The 18,916-nt window shown below is 36.8% G+C and overlaps 2 protein-coding genes across 2 annotated transcripts; both read right to left on the bottom strand.

Annotated features, from left to right (window-relative positions):
* Positions 1-9,448: 9,448 nt before the first annotated feature.
* On the bottom strand, positions 9,449-11,988 carry LOC126260813 (uncharacterized). Its single transcript, XM_049958186.1, has 2 exons — positions 10,748-11,988; positions 9,449-10,672 (listed from the first exon to the last, which is right to left on the bottom strand). Exons 1-2 carry the CDS (start codon positions 10,883-10,885, stop codon positions 9,449-9,451), a joined length of 1,362 nt encoding a protein of 453 aa, XP_049814143.1. The 5' UTR covers positions 10,886-11,988.
* Positions 11,989-14,667: 2,679 nt separating this feature from the next.
* On the bottom strand, positions 14,668-16,423 carry LOC126260814 (uncharacterized). Its single transcript, XM_049958187.1, has 2 exons — positions 15,967-16,423; positions 14,668-15,891 (listed from the first exon to the last, which is right to left on the bottom strand). The coding sequence occupies exons 1-2, from the start codon at positions 16,102-16,104 to the stop codon at positions 14,668-14,670; spliced, it is 1,362 nt and encodes a 453-aa protein (XP_049814144.1). The 5' UTR covers positions 16,105-16,423.
* Between the last annotated feature and the right edge of the window lie 2,493 nt (positions 16,424-18,916).

The following is an 18,916-nucleotide window of genomic DNA, read 5'->3' as shown; positions in this document are numbered from 1 at the left end:
ACATCAACTTGCGCAACTTAGACAGTCAGACGGCAGATTCAGCAGCCAGCCTGACAGTTGGTGACCTCGATGTGACCCAGCCTACACTACAGCTCAGAAAGAACTTGAGATACTACTAAACCAAGCCCTGTACCGTGACATATACACTGGATGTAACAAAACTGTTGGTTTCCAGACTTGCTGTATGTGTACCACCTTTCTGGCCACAAAATGACGCACTTTGGTTTGTGTAACTGAAGGCCAGTCTCCATTAGGTAGGGATCACAATGGGTTCTACAGATACTGTATGGTGGTGCGTCTACTAGACCATTGGTGCACTGCAAAGATTGAAGATGTGATAACTGCACCTCCTACAACAAACTCCTACGAGAAACTGAAGGTGGAATTGATTTGTAGATTCTTTGCATCTCAAGAGAAGTGTGTCAGGCAAGCTTTGATTCAGGAAGATATTGGTGACTGGAAGCCATCACAGTGTCTGAGGCACTGTATCAAGCAACTTGCTATGGGGGTTAATAGAGTAGTCATCAACCACCGAAGTAAAGGCAATTATAACATCACAAACAGAGATGCCCTTAGATAAAGTGCCAGACTTTGCTGACAAGATAATGGATGCAATGACTCTCACCCCAATAAGTGCAGTGACAGTGTCGTGCAGCAGCATGTCATTGCCAGTGTTGAAGTACTCTCCAAATATATCAGTGAATTGTTATCTCGATGTGATCATAGCAGAAAGAGAAACTGATACTGCAAGAGATCAAGAAGCCACTGTCCCACAACCTCTTTGACTTCTGGGGCAGGTCAACACTCCATCTGTTATTATCATCATAGATTTGGGGATCAGGTGTGCAAATGCATGTAGCCAGAAGCTGGCAGCAGTCGGACATAAGTGCAACATCCAATTGCCAAGCACGATTGCAGTGCCTGTTTATGAGTGATCAGAAGTCAGGCTGCAAGTACTTAGGGGATACTGGGCAGGATTTGTCTATGTTTTCCCAAACCCTATTATGCAGAAGTTGACCAACAACCCTGTTCTGCTTGTGTGCAGCGAACATGTTTTCACATGAAACTTCACAATTGTGGATGTGACAGAGCCCATCATTGCAGCCAATTTCCTTGCTTACTACCACCTACTACTGGATGTGGCAAATGCATGAATCATTGACAGGTTTACAGGCGTGACGGCCTGAGGATTCTGGCGGAGCACAGCAATGCGCATGGCCAACATTGTGCAAGTGGTTTTTTGAATCACCAGTTTTCTGACTGGTTTGGTGCTGCCCACCATGAATTTCTCCCTTGTGACATCCTTTTCATCATAGAGTAGCAATTACACCCTACACCCTCAGTTATCTGCTGGAATGTGTTCCAATCTCTGTCTTCATTTACAGTTTTTACCCTCTACAGCTTCCTCTAGTACCATGGAAGATACCCCTGATGCCTTAACATGTGTTCTATCTATCTTTCCCTTCTTCTTTTCAGTGTTTTCGTAATGTTAGTTTGCTCACTGAGTCTATGGAGAATGTCCTCATTTCTTACCCTATCAGCCACCTAATTTTCAACATTCTTCTGTAGCACCACATCTCAAAGACTTTAACTCTCTTCTGCTCTAGCTTTCCCACAGTCCATGTCTCACTGTCATAGAATGCTGTGCTCCAAACGTACGTTTCCATAAATTTCTTCCTCAAGTTAGGACACATGTTTGATATCAGCAGACTTCTTGTGACCAGGAATGCCTTTTTGGCCAGTGCTAGTCTGCTTTTTATGTCATCCTTGCTCCATCTGTCATAGGTTATTTTGCTGCCTAGGTAGCAGAATTCCTTGACTTCATGTACTTCCCGATACCTGATTGTAATGTTAAGTTTGTTGCTGTTCTCATTTATTCTATTTCTCATTACTTTTTTCTTTCTTTGATTTACTCTCAATCCATATTCTATACTCATTAGACTGTTGATTCCATTCACCACATCATACAATTCTTTCCCACTTTCACTGAGGATAGCAATGTCATCAGCGAATCTTATCATTGATAACCTTTCACCCTGAATTTTAATCCCTCTCTTGAACCATTCTTTTATTTCCCTCATTGTTTCTTCGATGTATAGATTGAACGGTAGGCGTGAAAGACTACATCCTCATCTTACACCATTTTTAATGTGAGCACTTCAATCTTCGTCTCCCAGTTTTATTGTTTCCTCTTGGTTCTTGTACATATTGTAAATTACCCACCTTTCCCTGTAGCTTAACCCTATATTTCTCAGAATTTCAAACATCTTGTACCATTTTGCATTGTTGAATGCTTTTTTCAGGTTGACAAATACTATGAATGTGTCTCGATTTTTCTTCAGTCTTGCTTCCATTATCAACCATAATGTCAGAATTGTCCCTCTGGTGCATTTGCCTTCCTTAAAGCCACACTGTCATCACCAAACAAATCCTCAATTTTCTTTTCCATTGTTCTGTATATTATTCTTGTCTAGATGCATGAGCTGTTAAGCTGATTATGCAATAATTCTTGCACATGTTGGCTCTTGCTATCTTTGGAATTGTGTGGGAGAAAATTTTCTGAAATCCTGGTGGTATGTCACGAGTCTCATACATTCTACACACAAACATGAATAGTCATTTGTTGCCACTCCCCCAATGATTTTAGAAATTCTGATGGAATGTTATTTATCCCTTCTGCCTTATTTGATATCAAGTCTTCCAAAGCTCTTTTAAATTCTGATTGTAATTCTGGATCTCCTGTTTCTTCCCTGTGGACCCCTGTTTTTTCTTCTATCACATCAACAGACATGTCTTCCCCCTTGTAGAGGAGTCGAATGTACTCTTTCCACCTATCCAGTATCTCCTTTGAATTCCCATTGAATTCTTAATGTTACCACCCTCACTTTTAATTCCACTGAACGTTATTTTGACTTTCCTATATGCTGAATCTGTCCTTCCGATAATAATTCATTTTCCAATTTCTTCACATTTTTCATGCAGTAACTTTGCCTTAGCTTCCCTGCTCTTCCTGTTTATTTCATATCTAAGTGACTTGTATTTCTGTATCCCTGAGTTTCCCTGAAAATTTGTGTGCTTCTTTCTTTTAACGATCAGCTGCAGTATTTCATCTGTTGTCCATGGTTTCTTCGCAGTTGTCTTCCTTGTACCTATGATTTTCTTTCCATCTTGTGTGATTGCCCTCTGTAGAGATGCCCATTCCTCTTCAGCTGTACTGCCTACTGGGCTATTCATTATCACAATGTCTATCAGCTCAGAGAACTTCAAATGTATCTCTTCATTTCCTAGTACTTCCATATCCAACTTTTTCACACACTTCTTTTTCCTGACTGGTCTCTTAAACTTCAGCCTACTCTTCATCATTACTAAATTGTGACCTGAGTCTATATGTGTTCCTGGGTACTCCTTACAATCCAATATCTGATTTCGGGATCTCTGCCTGACAATGATGTAATCTAAGTGGAATCTTCCTGTGTCTTCTGGCTGTATCCACGTATAACTCCTCCTATTGTGATGCTTGAACAGAGTATTTGCTATTACTGACTGATATTTATTGCAGAACTCTATCAGCCTTTCTCCTCTCTTGTTTCTTCTACGAAGCCAATGTTCTTCTGTAACACTTTCTTCTACTCTTTCCCCTACAACTGCATTCCAGTCCCCCATGACTTTTAGATTTTCATATCCCTTTAAGTACTGAATTACCTGTTCAACACCCTCATACACTTTCACTACTTCTTCAACTTCAGCTTGCGATGTCAGCGTGTATACCTGAACTATCATTGTTGTTATTGGTTTGCTGTCAATTTTCATGAGAATAACCCTATCACTGTGCTGTTCACAGTAATTGACTATCCCACAATCTTGCTAGTCATAATGAATCCTACTCTCATTATTTGATTTTCTGCAGCTGTTGATATTACCCTTTACTCATCAGACCAGAAATCCCTGTCTTCTTTCCATTTTACTTCACTGTCCCCCACTATATTTAGATTGAGCCTTATCATTTCCCTCTTCAGATTTTCTAGCTTTCTTATCACGTTTAAACTTCTGATATTCTGTGCCCCGACTCATAGAGCATTATCCTTTTGTTGGTTATTCAATCTTTTTCATGTGGTCACCTCCCCCGTAGCAGTAGCACCCCCCCCCTGCCCCTGGAGATACGAATGGGGGACTATCCCAGAACCTTTTGCCAATGGTGAGATCATCATGATACTTTTTCAATTACAGGCCACATGTCATGCAGATACACGTAGTGTCTTTAATGCAGTGGTTTCCGTTGCCTTTGACATCCTCATACCCTTGATCCATTACTGATTCTTTGACCTTTAGGGGCAGTTTTCCATCACAAGGGCAAGAGTGTTCCCTGAACCTCTATCTGCTTCTCTGCCCTCTTTGACATGGCTGAATGAGGGTGACTTTTGGGTAAATGAGGGTGACTTCTTGTGCCAGAAGTATCGGCTGCCATTGCTGATGATTTTTATTCAAAATTTAAGCAGTGGTGTGGTTCGAACCTCAGACCAAGGGTGTTTTGTTTACTAATCAAAGACCTTACCACTAGACCATGGGTGCATGCTTCATATGACTGCCTAGGGTGCCTAAAGAGGTAAGGCACAACACAGAGCACTATGTTAAAACCACCATGGACTGCTTGTCTCAAGTAGACCCAGATGTCTAGTTCCTAACTGCTTAGCCTTTGTGAAGGCAGAGTTTAATGCCATGCTGAAGGAAGGTATTATTCATCCATCCAGTAGCCCATGGTCATCTCCTTTGCACCTTGTGCCAAAGAAATGCAGCACATGGCGTCCATGTGGAGACTATTGTGCACTCAGCATCCAAATAGTGCCAGATTGATACCCAGTGCCTTTGTTGCCAGGGGAGACTATTGTGCACTCAGCATCCAAATAGTGCCAGATTGATACCCAGTGCCTTCGTTGCCAGGGATTATAATCATGGTTTATGTGGTGCAACCTTATTTAGTGTACTTGATTGTGCTCAAGTGTTTACTGAGGTATTATATTAAGTTATCCTGAAGACAGCCATAATCACCCCATTTGGATTATCTGAGCATCTTTTATGGCATTCAGCCTATGGAGTTCTGTGCAAACATGGCAAAGATTCATTGATTTGGTACTGCAACATCATTCTTTCTGTTTTGCCTACCTGGATGACATTCTTGTCTTTTTGTGCACTGAGAAATGAAACAAGCAGCACTTAATTAAAAACTCCAAGTGATTAGGAGAGTATGGCATAGTTCTAGACACTGCTATGTGCTTATTTAGTCAGTCACAAGGTAACTTCGTAGGGCACCAGATTTTATCTGTGGGCTCACTACCATTACCTGAAGAAATATAAGCTATTTCATAAATTGCTCGATGAAATATTTTTAGAGAATTACATCACTTCCAAGGCATGCTCAGCTTATACTGTTGATATCTACCATACTCAGTCTAACTACAAACATCATTGACTGCAACATTAACCGGTCTGAAAATCCAGGAAACTGACTGATTCAGTGGACGGACAACATACCTCTGTCTTCGAAGTGGCAAAACAGAGTGTAGAGTATGCAGCACTTCTTGCTCATCATGTACTAGATACACCCCTCACACTAGTTGTAGATGCGAGCCAAATTGCTATTGATGCAGCATTTAACAGTTCCATGAGGGCACATGGCAGCCACTGGCCTTATACTTGTACAAGTGGTCTCCAACACAGCAAAAGTGTAGCATTTAGAAAAAAGAACTTCTCACCATCTACAAGGCTGTCAAGTATTTGCACCCACAATTGGAAGCTATAGAGTGTATTACCTTATGGATCACAAGCCTCTCATTTATGCATTCTGGCAAAACAATAATAATTGCTTGCCTCACCAACATAAGCACCTGATATTCATTGCTCTGTTTAACATAGACAACAGACACATTTTGGGAGTATTGACAGTTTAGTGGCTAATTGTCTTTCCTGTGTCAACAGCATGGAGATGGGAAACCTCTTCCATTATCTGATTGGCCTGGAATCTGAGAATGGACCTTGTAAATGGACCGCCAAAAGTCGTCGTAGATATCTTTTGCTAATTGCTGATAAACGCACTATTTCACTCCCATTTACGGAGCTTGTTAGCACTTGATGTTAGGTTGGCGCCATTACAAAATATTGTATTGTAGTAATCGCTGCTGCTTGCTGGATCGCTGCGGTGTCTCTTTGCTGATGCTGGCTCTAAATTTGGTTGTCTAGGGTAAACACATGAGGTTCCGTGTTTTTCATGTGCTTTTGATGATAAAGAACGAGCGAAACCAACACATATGTAAACATCAAATATTTATTACTTTAGTGGCCATATTAATTCCACTGTCCACCAAAGACCATAACACAACACAAAGTAGTACTCCCTTTACATGTTCTTTGACTTGTTTTGCCAAACAATAACACAGAAACACACTTCACCAAAGTGACATTCCGACTGCCCCTACTGCCTCCGACTGGTCTTTCGACCCTTCTAGCTGCTTGTATTTATAACATTGTCAAAGAACTACTAAAAAGAGATACAGTTTATGAGTCACATGTACATCTGTTATCATAATTTGTGCAGAAAAGTTATTAATTTGCATCGAGTGACATAATTTAACATGTTATTAAAATGACAGACAGATTTGTTGACTTGACAGAATAATTCTTTGTTACAAAAAGGTCGTTTTTTAGAAGTTTGTCAATTGACTTCTCTAATTTGCATAAATAAGTAAGTAACGTGAATTATGAAGAATTACATAGGTTTTCGTCTAAAATAGGATTGATTACGTGAATACTGAGTGAAAACGCTCCTAGTGAACAAATAGGTTTCACTGGGTGATTTTTATTTAAGGAGATCCAAAATACCTAAGTTGGCCACTATTTCTCGTACTTCATATTAATTATTTAAGATGAACTTAGTGTTTTTACATGATGACATTTGCTGTATCAGTGATCAAGTGATATTAACTTTTGTGTGGGTCAGTTATTCAGTATAATTTAATGGGTTGACTGTTTATGGAGACATGTTGTGCAATCATTGTTAACATACACAATAATTTTTCTATAATCATAAATACTCGTTAAACTGGTTGAATTTGGAAGGGATCGCATACTTCATTAAAGTAAAGCCTTTAATATGTTCCGTTACAATACCCCCCTCAGGTAATATCATTTACAGAATGTTAATGATATTAGCCGACTAGGACAAATGTGTCAATTACTATGCATAATGTGTATGTATACGACCGTTACACCGTTTCAAAATGACTTTTTCCTGCAAATATTTTAGTTGTGTTGTTTCAACTGCACTTTGTGTTATGGCTCTCAGTATGACAGCATAATAAAATTATTTAGTAATATATGAAAGTAAAAAAATTGTTGCTTTGCTCCCAGTGAGCCACATGGAAAATGATCAAAAACAGACACAAATATATCACATGCGATTTTAAGATATATAAAAAATATATGTAAATTATTTCAAAGTCAGTTCTCATTGAGTCACAGATTAATCAAGATAATAGAAGGAACATAAATATATTACATAGATGGACAGCTCAGATGTCCATAGCAAAATTTTGCAACTGTCTGCTCGTTTTGAGCCACATAAAGGAAATGAAAACAAAGAACATAATTATAAGTATGGACATGATATATATATATAAACACAAACATTAGAGATGTCACATGTATGAATATAATATGCATTTAAAAAAAGAAAATATTTAAAAAACTTGTCTCCCATTGAGACACATAGTCAAGATAGTACAAGAACATATTAATACCAAAATTGCACTCTTAATTTGGTCACAACATAACACAAACATCAAACTTGGTAAACATCTGATTGGTTGTAGAAAATTGTACACAAATCTTATGCCTAAGAAAAGAATAGTAACAAAATGATGGGTCTTGCACAACAATTTTTTTTACATTGTCTTTTATTTGGTGCAAGTATGTCCCATATTCAACAATACAAAAAGAAAGTAATAAATGTTTGTCACCTTCTTGCCCGTTGAAAGTAAAGAAGATGTCTCAAAATTTAATATTCAATAGTGACAATAAAAATATAAAAACATTGTCTCAGATATCTGGAACTTTTCCAGGGTCTGTAGTGGTAGTTGCTATTTGACACACCCAGTAAAAATCTTTGCTGGTAAAACACTTTACAGAAAATGGGTAAGTAACTGTATTCAAACAGGGAAATGTGCTTAATCATGTTTATATGGTTTCAATTCAGTGATGTTTCTTAATCCAAATAACCTTCTTGATCTGGGGAAGATAAGTCTATACGCATTAGGATGTGGGCTTTCTTTTATTTAAAATGGACAAATGTCAATGTTTACTTTAACATATAGCCAACCTAGATCAACATCTTTGTCTATTTCAGTATTTTCAAACAATAGATCATTTTCAATTTCTTTAGTTCCTAAGTCTAATGTCTTTTTCCTACACTTAGTCACATCCCTCTCTGTTTGCAAAGCATTGACATTTAAATATAAACCTTTGTTTTTATCTGTTCCTCTTAACACTGTGTTGTCACTTAACAACCTACTGTTTTCAACCCCTTTTTTATAAAGTCCACTACGGATTCTTATCCACCATATAGGATACAAGGTTGCACTTACCTTTGCTAATTCTTTCCAAAAGGCATCTTTGTTTATACAGTTTCCATAGTTGTTCCACAAAACTTCTAAAAACTTTTCCCCTTTTTCTTGAAAACACACATTTACATTCCATCCGTTTATATTTTCTTTAATATTATTATTATTACCATTCTCATAGATTAGCGTTTCATAGTTCCCAATAGGCAATAGCTTGTCCTCAGATACACATTCCCTAGTCTGCATTTCACTTAAATTAACCTCATTATTATCCATGTTTGTCACATCACTTACCTTTATCTCATCATCACTTTTCAATTCTACAAATACTTTTATTTCTTCCTCTACACTCTCATCAATAACATCACTTGATTTAGGATCATTATTTAAATGTCCCTCTATTACTTCTTCCTCCTCCTCAACAACAACCCCATCTGCAGTTTCCCCCCTATGTATCTGAATCTCAGCAATTGAGTCTTTGGCTCCATTAAACACTTCGTCATCCCCCTTCTTATCAAATAAACCCCCCAAAATAGATTCTACTTGTGGTGTGTCTGACTTGTTATTAACACCAGTATCTTTTTCAGCCCAACTATGGAACTCTGCAATACCTTCAACTTCTGCACTTTCACTAACTACTTGTGCTTGAACACAGTTTTTATTAACTGTATCACTTTTACTCATAGTATCCCAAAACCTTTTATTAAATTCTAATTTATTCATTCTAACAACTTCAGTATTTTCATGGTATTTACTCTTTACATTGTATCCTCTCCTTTTCCAGTTTCGGTTATGTGTTGTCCTGTCATAATATTGTCTAGCCCCAAAACTACGGACATCTAGTGGGACTGTCCACCGTTTCCCGGCTGGTTTCCTCGGTCTGTCCGTTTGTAGTTGTCGTTTTGTTCACTAGTTTCAACAAACCCCCTTCTCTCTTGTTCTCTTCCCCAATACCTATTTCTATCATTCCTGTTATCTCTCCTCCATCCTCCCTCCTGTGTATTGTTTCTGAAATCATTTTCGTATCTCATATCTCCCCTATTTGGAGCATTATTTCCAGAATTTTCAAAGTTTCTCCTCCCATAATAATCTCTATTTACATTCCTGCTCCACCCCCCATACTGGTTGTTGCCAGAGCCAAAACTTTGGTTACTTTCTCTTTCCAAGGCCCTATCTAATCTATCTACAAATTTCAGGAACTCTTCCATTGAATCGTCTGGTCCATGGACCAATTCCCACTGCAGTCTCTCTGGTAATCTCCTTTTTAAAACATCAATTTGTGTTATAATATCAAAAGAGTTATTTAAATGAGCAAGTTTTTTCAATTGATCTCTGCAAAATTTTTGCATTCCCCCTACTTTCCCTCTATACACTGGTCCATTTAGAAATTCTGACTTTAATCTGGCTTGTATGGATTGTGACCAAAATTTGCAAATAAATTTAGCTTCAAACTCTTCAAAAGTATTCCAAGAATCATTATTCTCATTTGCCCAGGATAGGGCCTCCCCTTCTAGAAACCGTTTTACTAACTTAATTTTTATGTTATCTGACATTCCTACAACAAACATATCTTTACATTGGTGAATAAAGTCAATAGGGTGCAGATTTTCACCAGGAAAGCATTTCACTTGGATGTGTCCATACATTGTATTTTGATTGTAAAACATTTGTTTTGACATCAATGCATCTTCCAATTGTGTACATTTAGTGTGTATATTTTCTACTTTTGTATCTACATTAGTGGTATACAGGTTGTATTCTTGTTTAAGGTTTTCTGATGTTTTGTCTATTCTCTGATCTAATCTTTTAGCTTCAGTATCTACTCTGTTGTAAATGACAGCAATGCTGTCTGTGTTCGCTTGTATGTTTTCATTTAAACTTTCAACTTTAACTTGAAATTCTTTTCTGAAGTGTATCAACTGTTCGCTAGTGTTCTTACTGAGGGTAGTTTTAATTTCCTCGCACTTCTCATTGAGATGAGAACTTAATAGATCAAAATCCAAACTTAACTTATCCAGTCTATCTGTGTTTTCTTCACTTGATTGTTTAAAATCCAAACTTAACTTATTCAGTCTATCTGTGTTTTCTTCAAGTTTCAAACTTACTTGTTCACTTAATTGTTTAAAATCCAAACTTACTTGCTCACTTGATTGTTTAAGTTGCGAGCTTATTTGAGTTGCAAACTCTGCTAGCCACTCTGTTAAGTTTAATTGTTCACCACCCCCTGGTTCAATTTTTACATTTCCTACGATCTCATCCCTCTCAGGTAGAGACATGTTAACAATTACTTATTTTAAATGACAACAACAACAAAATACCTTGCTTTATGTCTATGCTATGATGTCGTGGTCGGTGTTCTTGTTGGCTTTCTTCACTTATATTCGGTTTTATTGAAGCTGAAGTCTTGATTGATGAAATCCATTGACATAATCCAGACGTTAATCTTCCGAGCGGTGTGATGATAGTTTTTCGTAGTCGCACAAACACACTTTATTTATTTATTTATTTTTTGACATATTTTCACTGTTGCCACAATGCACAAATAAAAAAATTTTTTTTTTGGAGTGCCAAGCACTTACGAAATTTATCGCTGCACTATTATCATCGATGCACTTAAAGATCCCGGACGAGCCCCCACTTTTGTAAATGGACCGCCAAAAGTCGTCGTAGATATCTTTTGCTAATTGCTGATAAACGCACTATTTCACTCCCATTTACGGAGCTTGTTAGCACTTGATGTTAGGTTGGCGCCATTACAAAATATTGTATTGTAGTAATCGCTGCTGCTTGCTGGATCGCTGCGGTGTCTCGTTGCTGATGCTGGCTCTAAATTTGGTTGTCTAGGGTAAACACATGAGGTTCCGTGTTTTTCATGTGCTTTTGATGATAAAGAACGAGCGAAACCAACACGTATGTAAACATCAAATATTTATTACTTTAGTGGCCATATTAATTCCACTGTCCACCAAAGACCATAACACAACACAAAGTAGTACTCCCTTTACATGTTCTTTGACTTGTTTTGCCAAACAATAACACAGAAACACACTTCACCAAAGTGACATTCCGACTGCCCCTACTGCCTCCGACTGGTCTTTCGACCCTTCTAGCTGCTTGTATTTATAACATTGTCAAAGAACTACTAAAAAGAGATACAGTTTATGAGTCACATGTACATCTGTTATCATAATTTGTGCAGAAAAGTTATTAATTTGCATCGAGTGACATAATTTAACATGTTATTAAAATGACAGACAGATTTGTTGACTTGACAGAATAATTCTTTGTTACAAAAAGGTCGTTTTTTAGAAGTTTGTCAATTGACTTCTCTAATTTGCATAAATAAGTAAGTAACGTGAATTATGAAGAATTACATAGGTTTTCGTCTAAAATAGGATTGATTACGTGAATACTGAGTGAAAACGCTCCTAGTGAACAAATAGGTTTCACTGGGTGATTTTTATTTAAGGAGATCCAAAATACCTAAGTTGGCCACTATTTCTCGTACTTCATATTAATTATTTAAGATGAACTTAGTGTTTTTACATGATGACATTTGCTGTATCAGTGATCAAGTGATATTAACTTTTGTGTGGGTCAGTTATTCAGTATAATTTAATGGGTTGACTGTTTATGGAGACATGTTGTGCAATCATTGTTAACATACACAATAATTTTTCTATAATCATAAATACTCGTTAAACTGGTTGAATTTGGAAGGGATCGCATACTTCATTAAAGTAAAGCCTTTAATATGTTCCGTTACAATACCCCCCTCAGGTAATATCATTTACAGAATGTTAATGATATTAGCCGACTAGGACAAATGTGTCAATTACTATGCATAATGTGTATGTATACGACCGTTACACCGTTTCAAAATGACTTTTTCCTGCAAATATTTTAGTTGTGTTGTTTCAACTGCACTTTGTGTTATGGCTCTCAGTATGACAGCATAATAAAATTATTTAGTAATATATGAAAGTAAAAAAATTGTTGCTTTGCTCCCAGTGAGCCACATGGAAAATGATCAAAAACAGACACAAATATATCACATGCGATTTTAAGATATATAAAAAATATATGTAAATTATTTCAAAGTCAGTTCTCATTGAGTCACAGATTAATCAAGATAATAGAAGGAACATAAATATATTACATAGATGGACAGCTCAGATGTCCATAGCAAAATTTTGCAACTGTCTGCTCGTTTTGAGCCACATAAAGGAAATGAAAACAAAGAACATAATTATAAGTATGGACATGATATATATATATAAACACAAACATTAGAGATGTCACATGTATGAATATAATATGCATTTAAAAAAAGAAAATATTTAAAAAACTTGTCTCCCATTGAGACACATAGTCAAGATAGTACAAGAACATATTAATACCAAAATTGCACTCTTAATTTGGTCACAACATAACACAAACATCAAACTTGGTAAACATCTGATTGGTTGTAGAAAATTGTACACAAATCTTATGCCTAAGAAAAGAATAGTAACAAAATGATGGGTCTTGCACAACAATTTTTTTTACATTGTCTTTTATTTGGTGCAAGTATGTCCCATATTCAACAATACAAAAAGAAAGTAATAAATGTTTGTCACCTTCTTGCCCGTTGAAAGTAAAGAAGATGTCTCAAAATTTAATATTCAATAGTGACAATAAAAATATAAAAACATTGTCTCAGATATCTGGAACTTTTCCAGGGTCTGTAGTGGTAGTTGCTATTTGACACACCCAGTAAAAATCTTTGCTGGTAAAACACTTTACAGAAAATGGGTAAGTAACTGTATTCAAACAGGGAAATGTGCTTAATCATGTTTATATGGTTTCAATTCAGTGATGTTTCTTAATCCAAATAACCTTCTTGATCTGGGGAAGATAAGTCTATACGCATTAGGATGTGGGCTTTCTTTTATTTAAAATGGACAAATGTCAATGTTTACTTTAACATATAGCCAACCTAGATCAACATCTTTGTCTATTTCAGTATTTTCAAACAATAGATCATTTTCAATTTCTTTAGTTCCTAAGTCTAATGTCTTTTTCCTACACTTAGTCACATCCCTCTCTGTTTGCAAAGCATTGACATTTAAATATAAACCTTTGTTTTTATCTGTTCCTCTTAACACTGTGTTGTCACTTAACAACCTACTGTTTTCAACCCCTTTTTTATAAAGTCCACTACGGATTCTTATCCACCATATAGGATACAAGGTTGCACTTACCTTTGCTAATTCTTTCCAAAAGGCATCTTTGTTTATACAGTTTCCATAGTTGTTCCACAAAACTTCTAAAAACTTTTCCCCTTTTTCTTGAAAACACACATTTACATTCCATCCGTTTATATTTTCTTTAATATTATTATTATTACCATTCTCATAGATTAGCGTTTCATAGTTCCCAATAGGCAATAGCTTGTCCTCAGATACACATTCCCTAGTCTGCATTTCACTTAAATTAACCTCATTATTATCCATGTTTGTCACATCACTTACCTTTATCTCATCATCACTTTTCAATTCTACAAATACTTTTATTTCTTCCTCTACACTCTCATCAATAACATCACTTGATTTAGGATCATTATTTAAATGTCCCTCTATTACTTCTTCCTCCTCCTCAACAACAACCCCATCTGCAGTTTCCCCCCTATGTATCTGAATCTCAGCAATTGAGTCTTTGGCTCCATTAAACACTTCGTCATCCCCCTTCTTATCAAATAAACCCCCCAAAATAGATTCTACTTGTGGTGTGTCTGACTTGTTATTAACACCAGTATCTTTTTCAGCCCAACTATGGAACTCTGCAATACCTTCAACTTCTGCACTTTCACTAACTACTTGTGCTTGAACACAGTTTTTATTAACTGTATCACTTTTACTCATAGTATCCCAAAACCTTTTATTAAATTCTAATTTATTCATTCTAACAACTTCAGTATTTTCATGGTATTTACTCTTTACATTGTATCCTCTCCTTTTCCAGTTTCGGTTATGTGTTGTCCTGTCATAATATTGTCTAGCCCCAAAACTACGGACATCTAGTGGGACTGTCCACCGTTTCCCGGCTGGTTTCCTCGGTCTGTCCGTTTGTAGTTGTCGTTTTGTTCACTAGTTTCAACAAACCCCCTTCTCTCTTGTTCTCTTCCCCAATACCTATTTCTATCATTCCTGTTATCTCTCCTCCATCCTCCCTCCTGTGTATTGTTTCTGAAATCATTTTCGTATCTCATATCTCCCCTATTTGGAGCATTATTTCCAGAATTTTCAAAGTTTCTCCTCCCATAATAATCTCTATTTACATTCCTGCTCCACCCCCCATACTGGTTGTTGCCAGAGCCAAAACTTTGGTTACTTTCTCTTTCCAAGGCCCTATCTAATCTATCTACAAATTTCAGGAACTCTTCCATTGAATCGTCTGGTCCATGGACCAATTCCCACTGCAGTCTCTCTGGTAATCTCCTTTTTAAAACATCAATTTGTGTTATAATATCAAAAGAGTTATTTAAATGAGCAAGTTTTTTCAATTGATCTCTGCAAAATTTTTGCATTCCCCCTACTTTCCCTCTATACACTGGTCCATTTAGAAATTCTGACTTTAATCTGGCTTGTATGGATTGTGACCAAAATTTGCAAATAAATTTAGCTTCAAACTCTTCAAAAGTATTCCAAGAATCATTATTCTCATTTGCCCAGGATAGGGCCTCCCCTTCTAGAAACCGTTTTACTAACTTAATTTTTATGTTATCTGACATTCCTACAACAAACATATCTTTACATTGGTGAATAAAGTCAATAGGGTGCAGATTTTCACCAGGAAAGCATTTCACTTGGATGTGTCCATACATTGTATTTTGATTGTAAAACATTTGTTTTGACATCAATGCATCTTCCAATTGTGTACATTTAGTGTGTATATTTTCTACTTTTGTATCTACATTAGTGGTATACAGGTTGTATTCTTGTTTAAGGTTTTCTGATGTTTTGTCTATTCTCTGATCTAATCTTTTAGCTTCAGTATCTACTCTGTTGTAAATGACAGCAATGCTGTCTGTGTTCGCTTGTATGTTTTCATTTAAACTTTCAACTTTAACTTGAAATTCTTTTCTGAAGTGTATCAACTGTTCGCTAGTGTTCTTACTGAGGGTAGTTTTAATTTCCTCGCACTTCTCATTGAGATGAGAACTTAATAGATCAAAATCCAAACTTAACTTATCCAGTCTATCTGTGTTTTCTTCACTTGATTGTTTAAAATCCAAACTTAACTTATTCAGTCTATCTGTGTTTTCTTCAAGTTTCAAACTTACTTGTTCACTTAATTGTTTAAAATCCAAACTTACTTGCTCACTTGATTGTTTAAGTTGCGAGCTTATTTGAGTTGCAAACTCTGCTAGCCACTCTGTTAAGTTTAATTGTTCACCACCCCCTGGTTCAATTTTTACATTTCCTACGATCTCATCCCTCTCAGGTAGAGACATGTTAACAATTACTTATTTTAAATGACAACAACAACAAAATACCTTGCTTTATGTCTATGCTATGATGTCGTGGTCGGTGTTCTTGTTGGCTTTCTTCACTTATATTCGGTTTTATTGAAGCTGAAGTCTTGATTGATGAAATCCATTGACATAATCCAGACGTTAATCTTCCGAGCGGTGTGATGATAGTTTTTCGTAGTCGCACAAACACACTTTATTTATTTATTTATTTTTTGACATATTTTCACTGTTGCCACAATGCACAAATAAAAAAATTTTTTTTTTGGAGTGCCAAGCACTTACGAAATTTATCGCTGCACTATTATCATCGATGCACTTAAAGATCCCGGACGAGCCCCCACTTTTGTAAATGGACCGCCAAAAGTCGTCGTAGATATCTTTTGCTAATTGCTGATAAACGCACTATTTCACTCCCATTTACGGAGCTTGTTAGCACTTGATGTTAGGTTGGCGCCATTACAAAATATTGTATTGTAGTAATCGCTGCTGCTTGCTGGATCGCTGCGGTGTCTCGTTGCTGATGCTGGCTCTAAATTTGGTTGTCTAGGGTAAACACATGAGGTTCCGTGTTTTTCATGTGCTTTTGATGATAAAGAACGAGCGAAACCAACACGTATGTAAACATCAAATATTTATTACTTTAGTGGCCATATTAATTCCACTGTCCACCAAAGACCATAACACAACACAAAGTAGTACTCCCTTTACATGTTCTTTGACTTGTTTTGCCAAACAATAACACAGAAACACACTTCACCAAAGTGACATTCCGACTGCCCCTACTGCCTCCGACTGGTCTTTCGACCCTTCTAGCTGCTTGTATTTATAACATTGTCAAAGAACTACTAAAAAGAGATACAGTTTATGAGTCACATGTACATCTGTTATCATAATTTGTGCAGAAAAGTTATTAATTTGCATCGAGTGACATAATTTAACATGTTATTAAAATGACAGACAGATTTGTTGACTTGACAGAATAATTCTTTGTTACAAAAAGGTCGTTTTTTAGAAGTTTGTCAATTGACTTCTCTAATTTGCATAAATAAGTAAGTAACGTGAATTATGAAGAATTACATAGGTTTTCGTCTAAAATAGGATTGATTACGTGAATACTGAGTGAAAACGCTCCTAGTGAACAAATAGGTTTCACTGGGTGATTTTTATTTAAGGAGATCCAAAATACCTAAGTTGGCCACTATTTCTCGTACTTCATATTAATTATTTAAGATGAACTTAGTGTTTTTACATGATGACATTTGCTGTATCAGTGATCAAGTGATATTAACTTTTGTGTGGGTCAGTTATTCAGTATAATTTAATGGGTTGACTGTTTATGGAGACATGTTGTGCAATCATTGTTAACATACACAATAATTTTTCTATAATCATAAATACTCGTTAAACTGGTTGAATTTGGAAGGGATCGCATACTTCATTAAAGTAAAGCCTTTAATATGTTCCGTTACAACCTTTACATGTGTAAAGTGTCAATGAAGCAAGGTTTCGTGCCATGTGCACACACCAGTGGGGGACTTTCCTGACACAACTACCAGATTTGTTCATGAGCATATTGACATCATAGGCCCATTACCTCTGTTGAATGGACAACATTATATTCTCACCATGACTGATAGTTTTACTTGCTGGCCAGAAGTGTGCCAGTTGATAACATCAAAGTAAAAACCATAGCCTGTGTTTCTCTTCAAGCTGGACTTCTCGATTTGGTTGTTTGATACATGTCACAATGGACCACAGCCGCCAGATCAAGTCAGATGTGTTTGCTCACCTCAATCAGTTCTATGGCACTGTTCAATGCTAGACATCAAGCAACCATCTGGCAAGTAACGGTATTACAGAATGCTGGCACCATTCCCTAAAGGCAGCACTCATGTGATGAAACAAATTGGACCAACTGGTTTAAGGAATACTTACAAGCCAGAATTAAATTCCTCGTCAGTGAACTGGTTTATGGTGAAGTGCTGTGACTTCCAGGAGAGTTTGTAGACATGCAGTCCTTCCAGCTTACTGGCTACAATTATTGCAAATTCGTTTGGCAGTTGAGGGAACATATTCACAGATTCACTATCGTGAAGCTTCACGATGTGGCGCACCTACCAGATAGGTACATTGTGACCTGGAAACTCCACAAATCATGCTTTGTGCAGATGGTACCAAACTTTTCCTTCAACCACTGTACACAGGTCCACACAGAGACCTACACTGAGGAGCATGTAATCTGAATATGTTGGTAAATGGCAGGCCTTCTACCATCTCTGTCAAATCTTCACGTTTTCCAGTAAGTACTACCAACTGTGTTCGATGGCTACAACCTCCTTCATCAGGAGCAGCACCACCACTGGTACCAACATTTGCACCACCCACCACAGAATGTCTTGCAGAACACATGACATGTTGAGGATGATGAGTGCATTTCCAGTAACACTTTTTGAATGGTGCTACACTTCCCCTAAGGCAGCTGATTTAGCAACCAAGATTACCATCCTCCTTGTGCAGTCTTGTTTCGCAATATGTGTGTGTGTATTTTTATTTACATTGTGGCTGTCAAAACATTTCTTGTACCAGCCACCAGAGGTGGTTTATTTTTTAGATAGGTTCACTATTGCTTCTGGAGAGTATTTTAATGTACATGGTTGGTTATGAGATAATTAGACTGCATGTTTTGTCAAGGGACAGTTCTGCTTATGTAAAGCTCCTTTGAAGCTGTTAACTCTCAGTAAGTTTCCTTACTGTTTAAGCAATAAAATATTTGTTTGTTCCTTTATGGTCA

The sequence above is a fragment of the Schistocerca nitens genome, chromosome 5 (genome assembly GCF_023898315.1).
Source record: "Schistocerca nitens isolate TAMUIC-IGC-003100 chromosome 5, iqSchNite1.1, whole genome shotgun sequence".
Lineage (NCBI taxonomy): Eukaryota > Metazoa > Arthropoda > Insecta > Orthoptera > Acrididae > Schistocerca > Schistocerca nitens.
This window is presented reverse-complemented; position numbering and strand designations above follow the sequence as displayed.

Bases quoted from the DNA above. Each gene is read 5' to 3' on its own strand.
- LOC126260813 (XM_049958186.1), bottom strand. From the start codon at position 10,885: ATGTCTCTACCTGAGAGGGATGAGATCGTAGGAAATGTAAAAATTGAA. The intron at 10,673-10,747 runs GTAAGTTTGGAT...AGACTGAATAAG, and splicing joins TTAAACAATCAAGTGAGCAA to TTAAGTTTGGATTTTAAACA.
- LOC126260814 (XM_049958187.1), bottom strand. From the start codon at position 16,104: ATGTCTCTACCTGAGAGGGATGAGATCGTAGGAAATGTAAAAATTGAA. The intron at 15,892-15,966 runs GTAAGTTTGGAT...AGACTGAATAAG, and splicing joins TTAAACAATCAAGTGAGCAA to TTAAGTTTGGATTTTAAACA.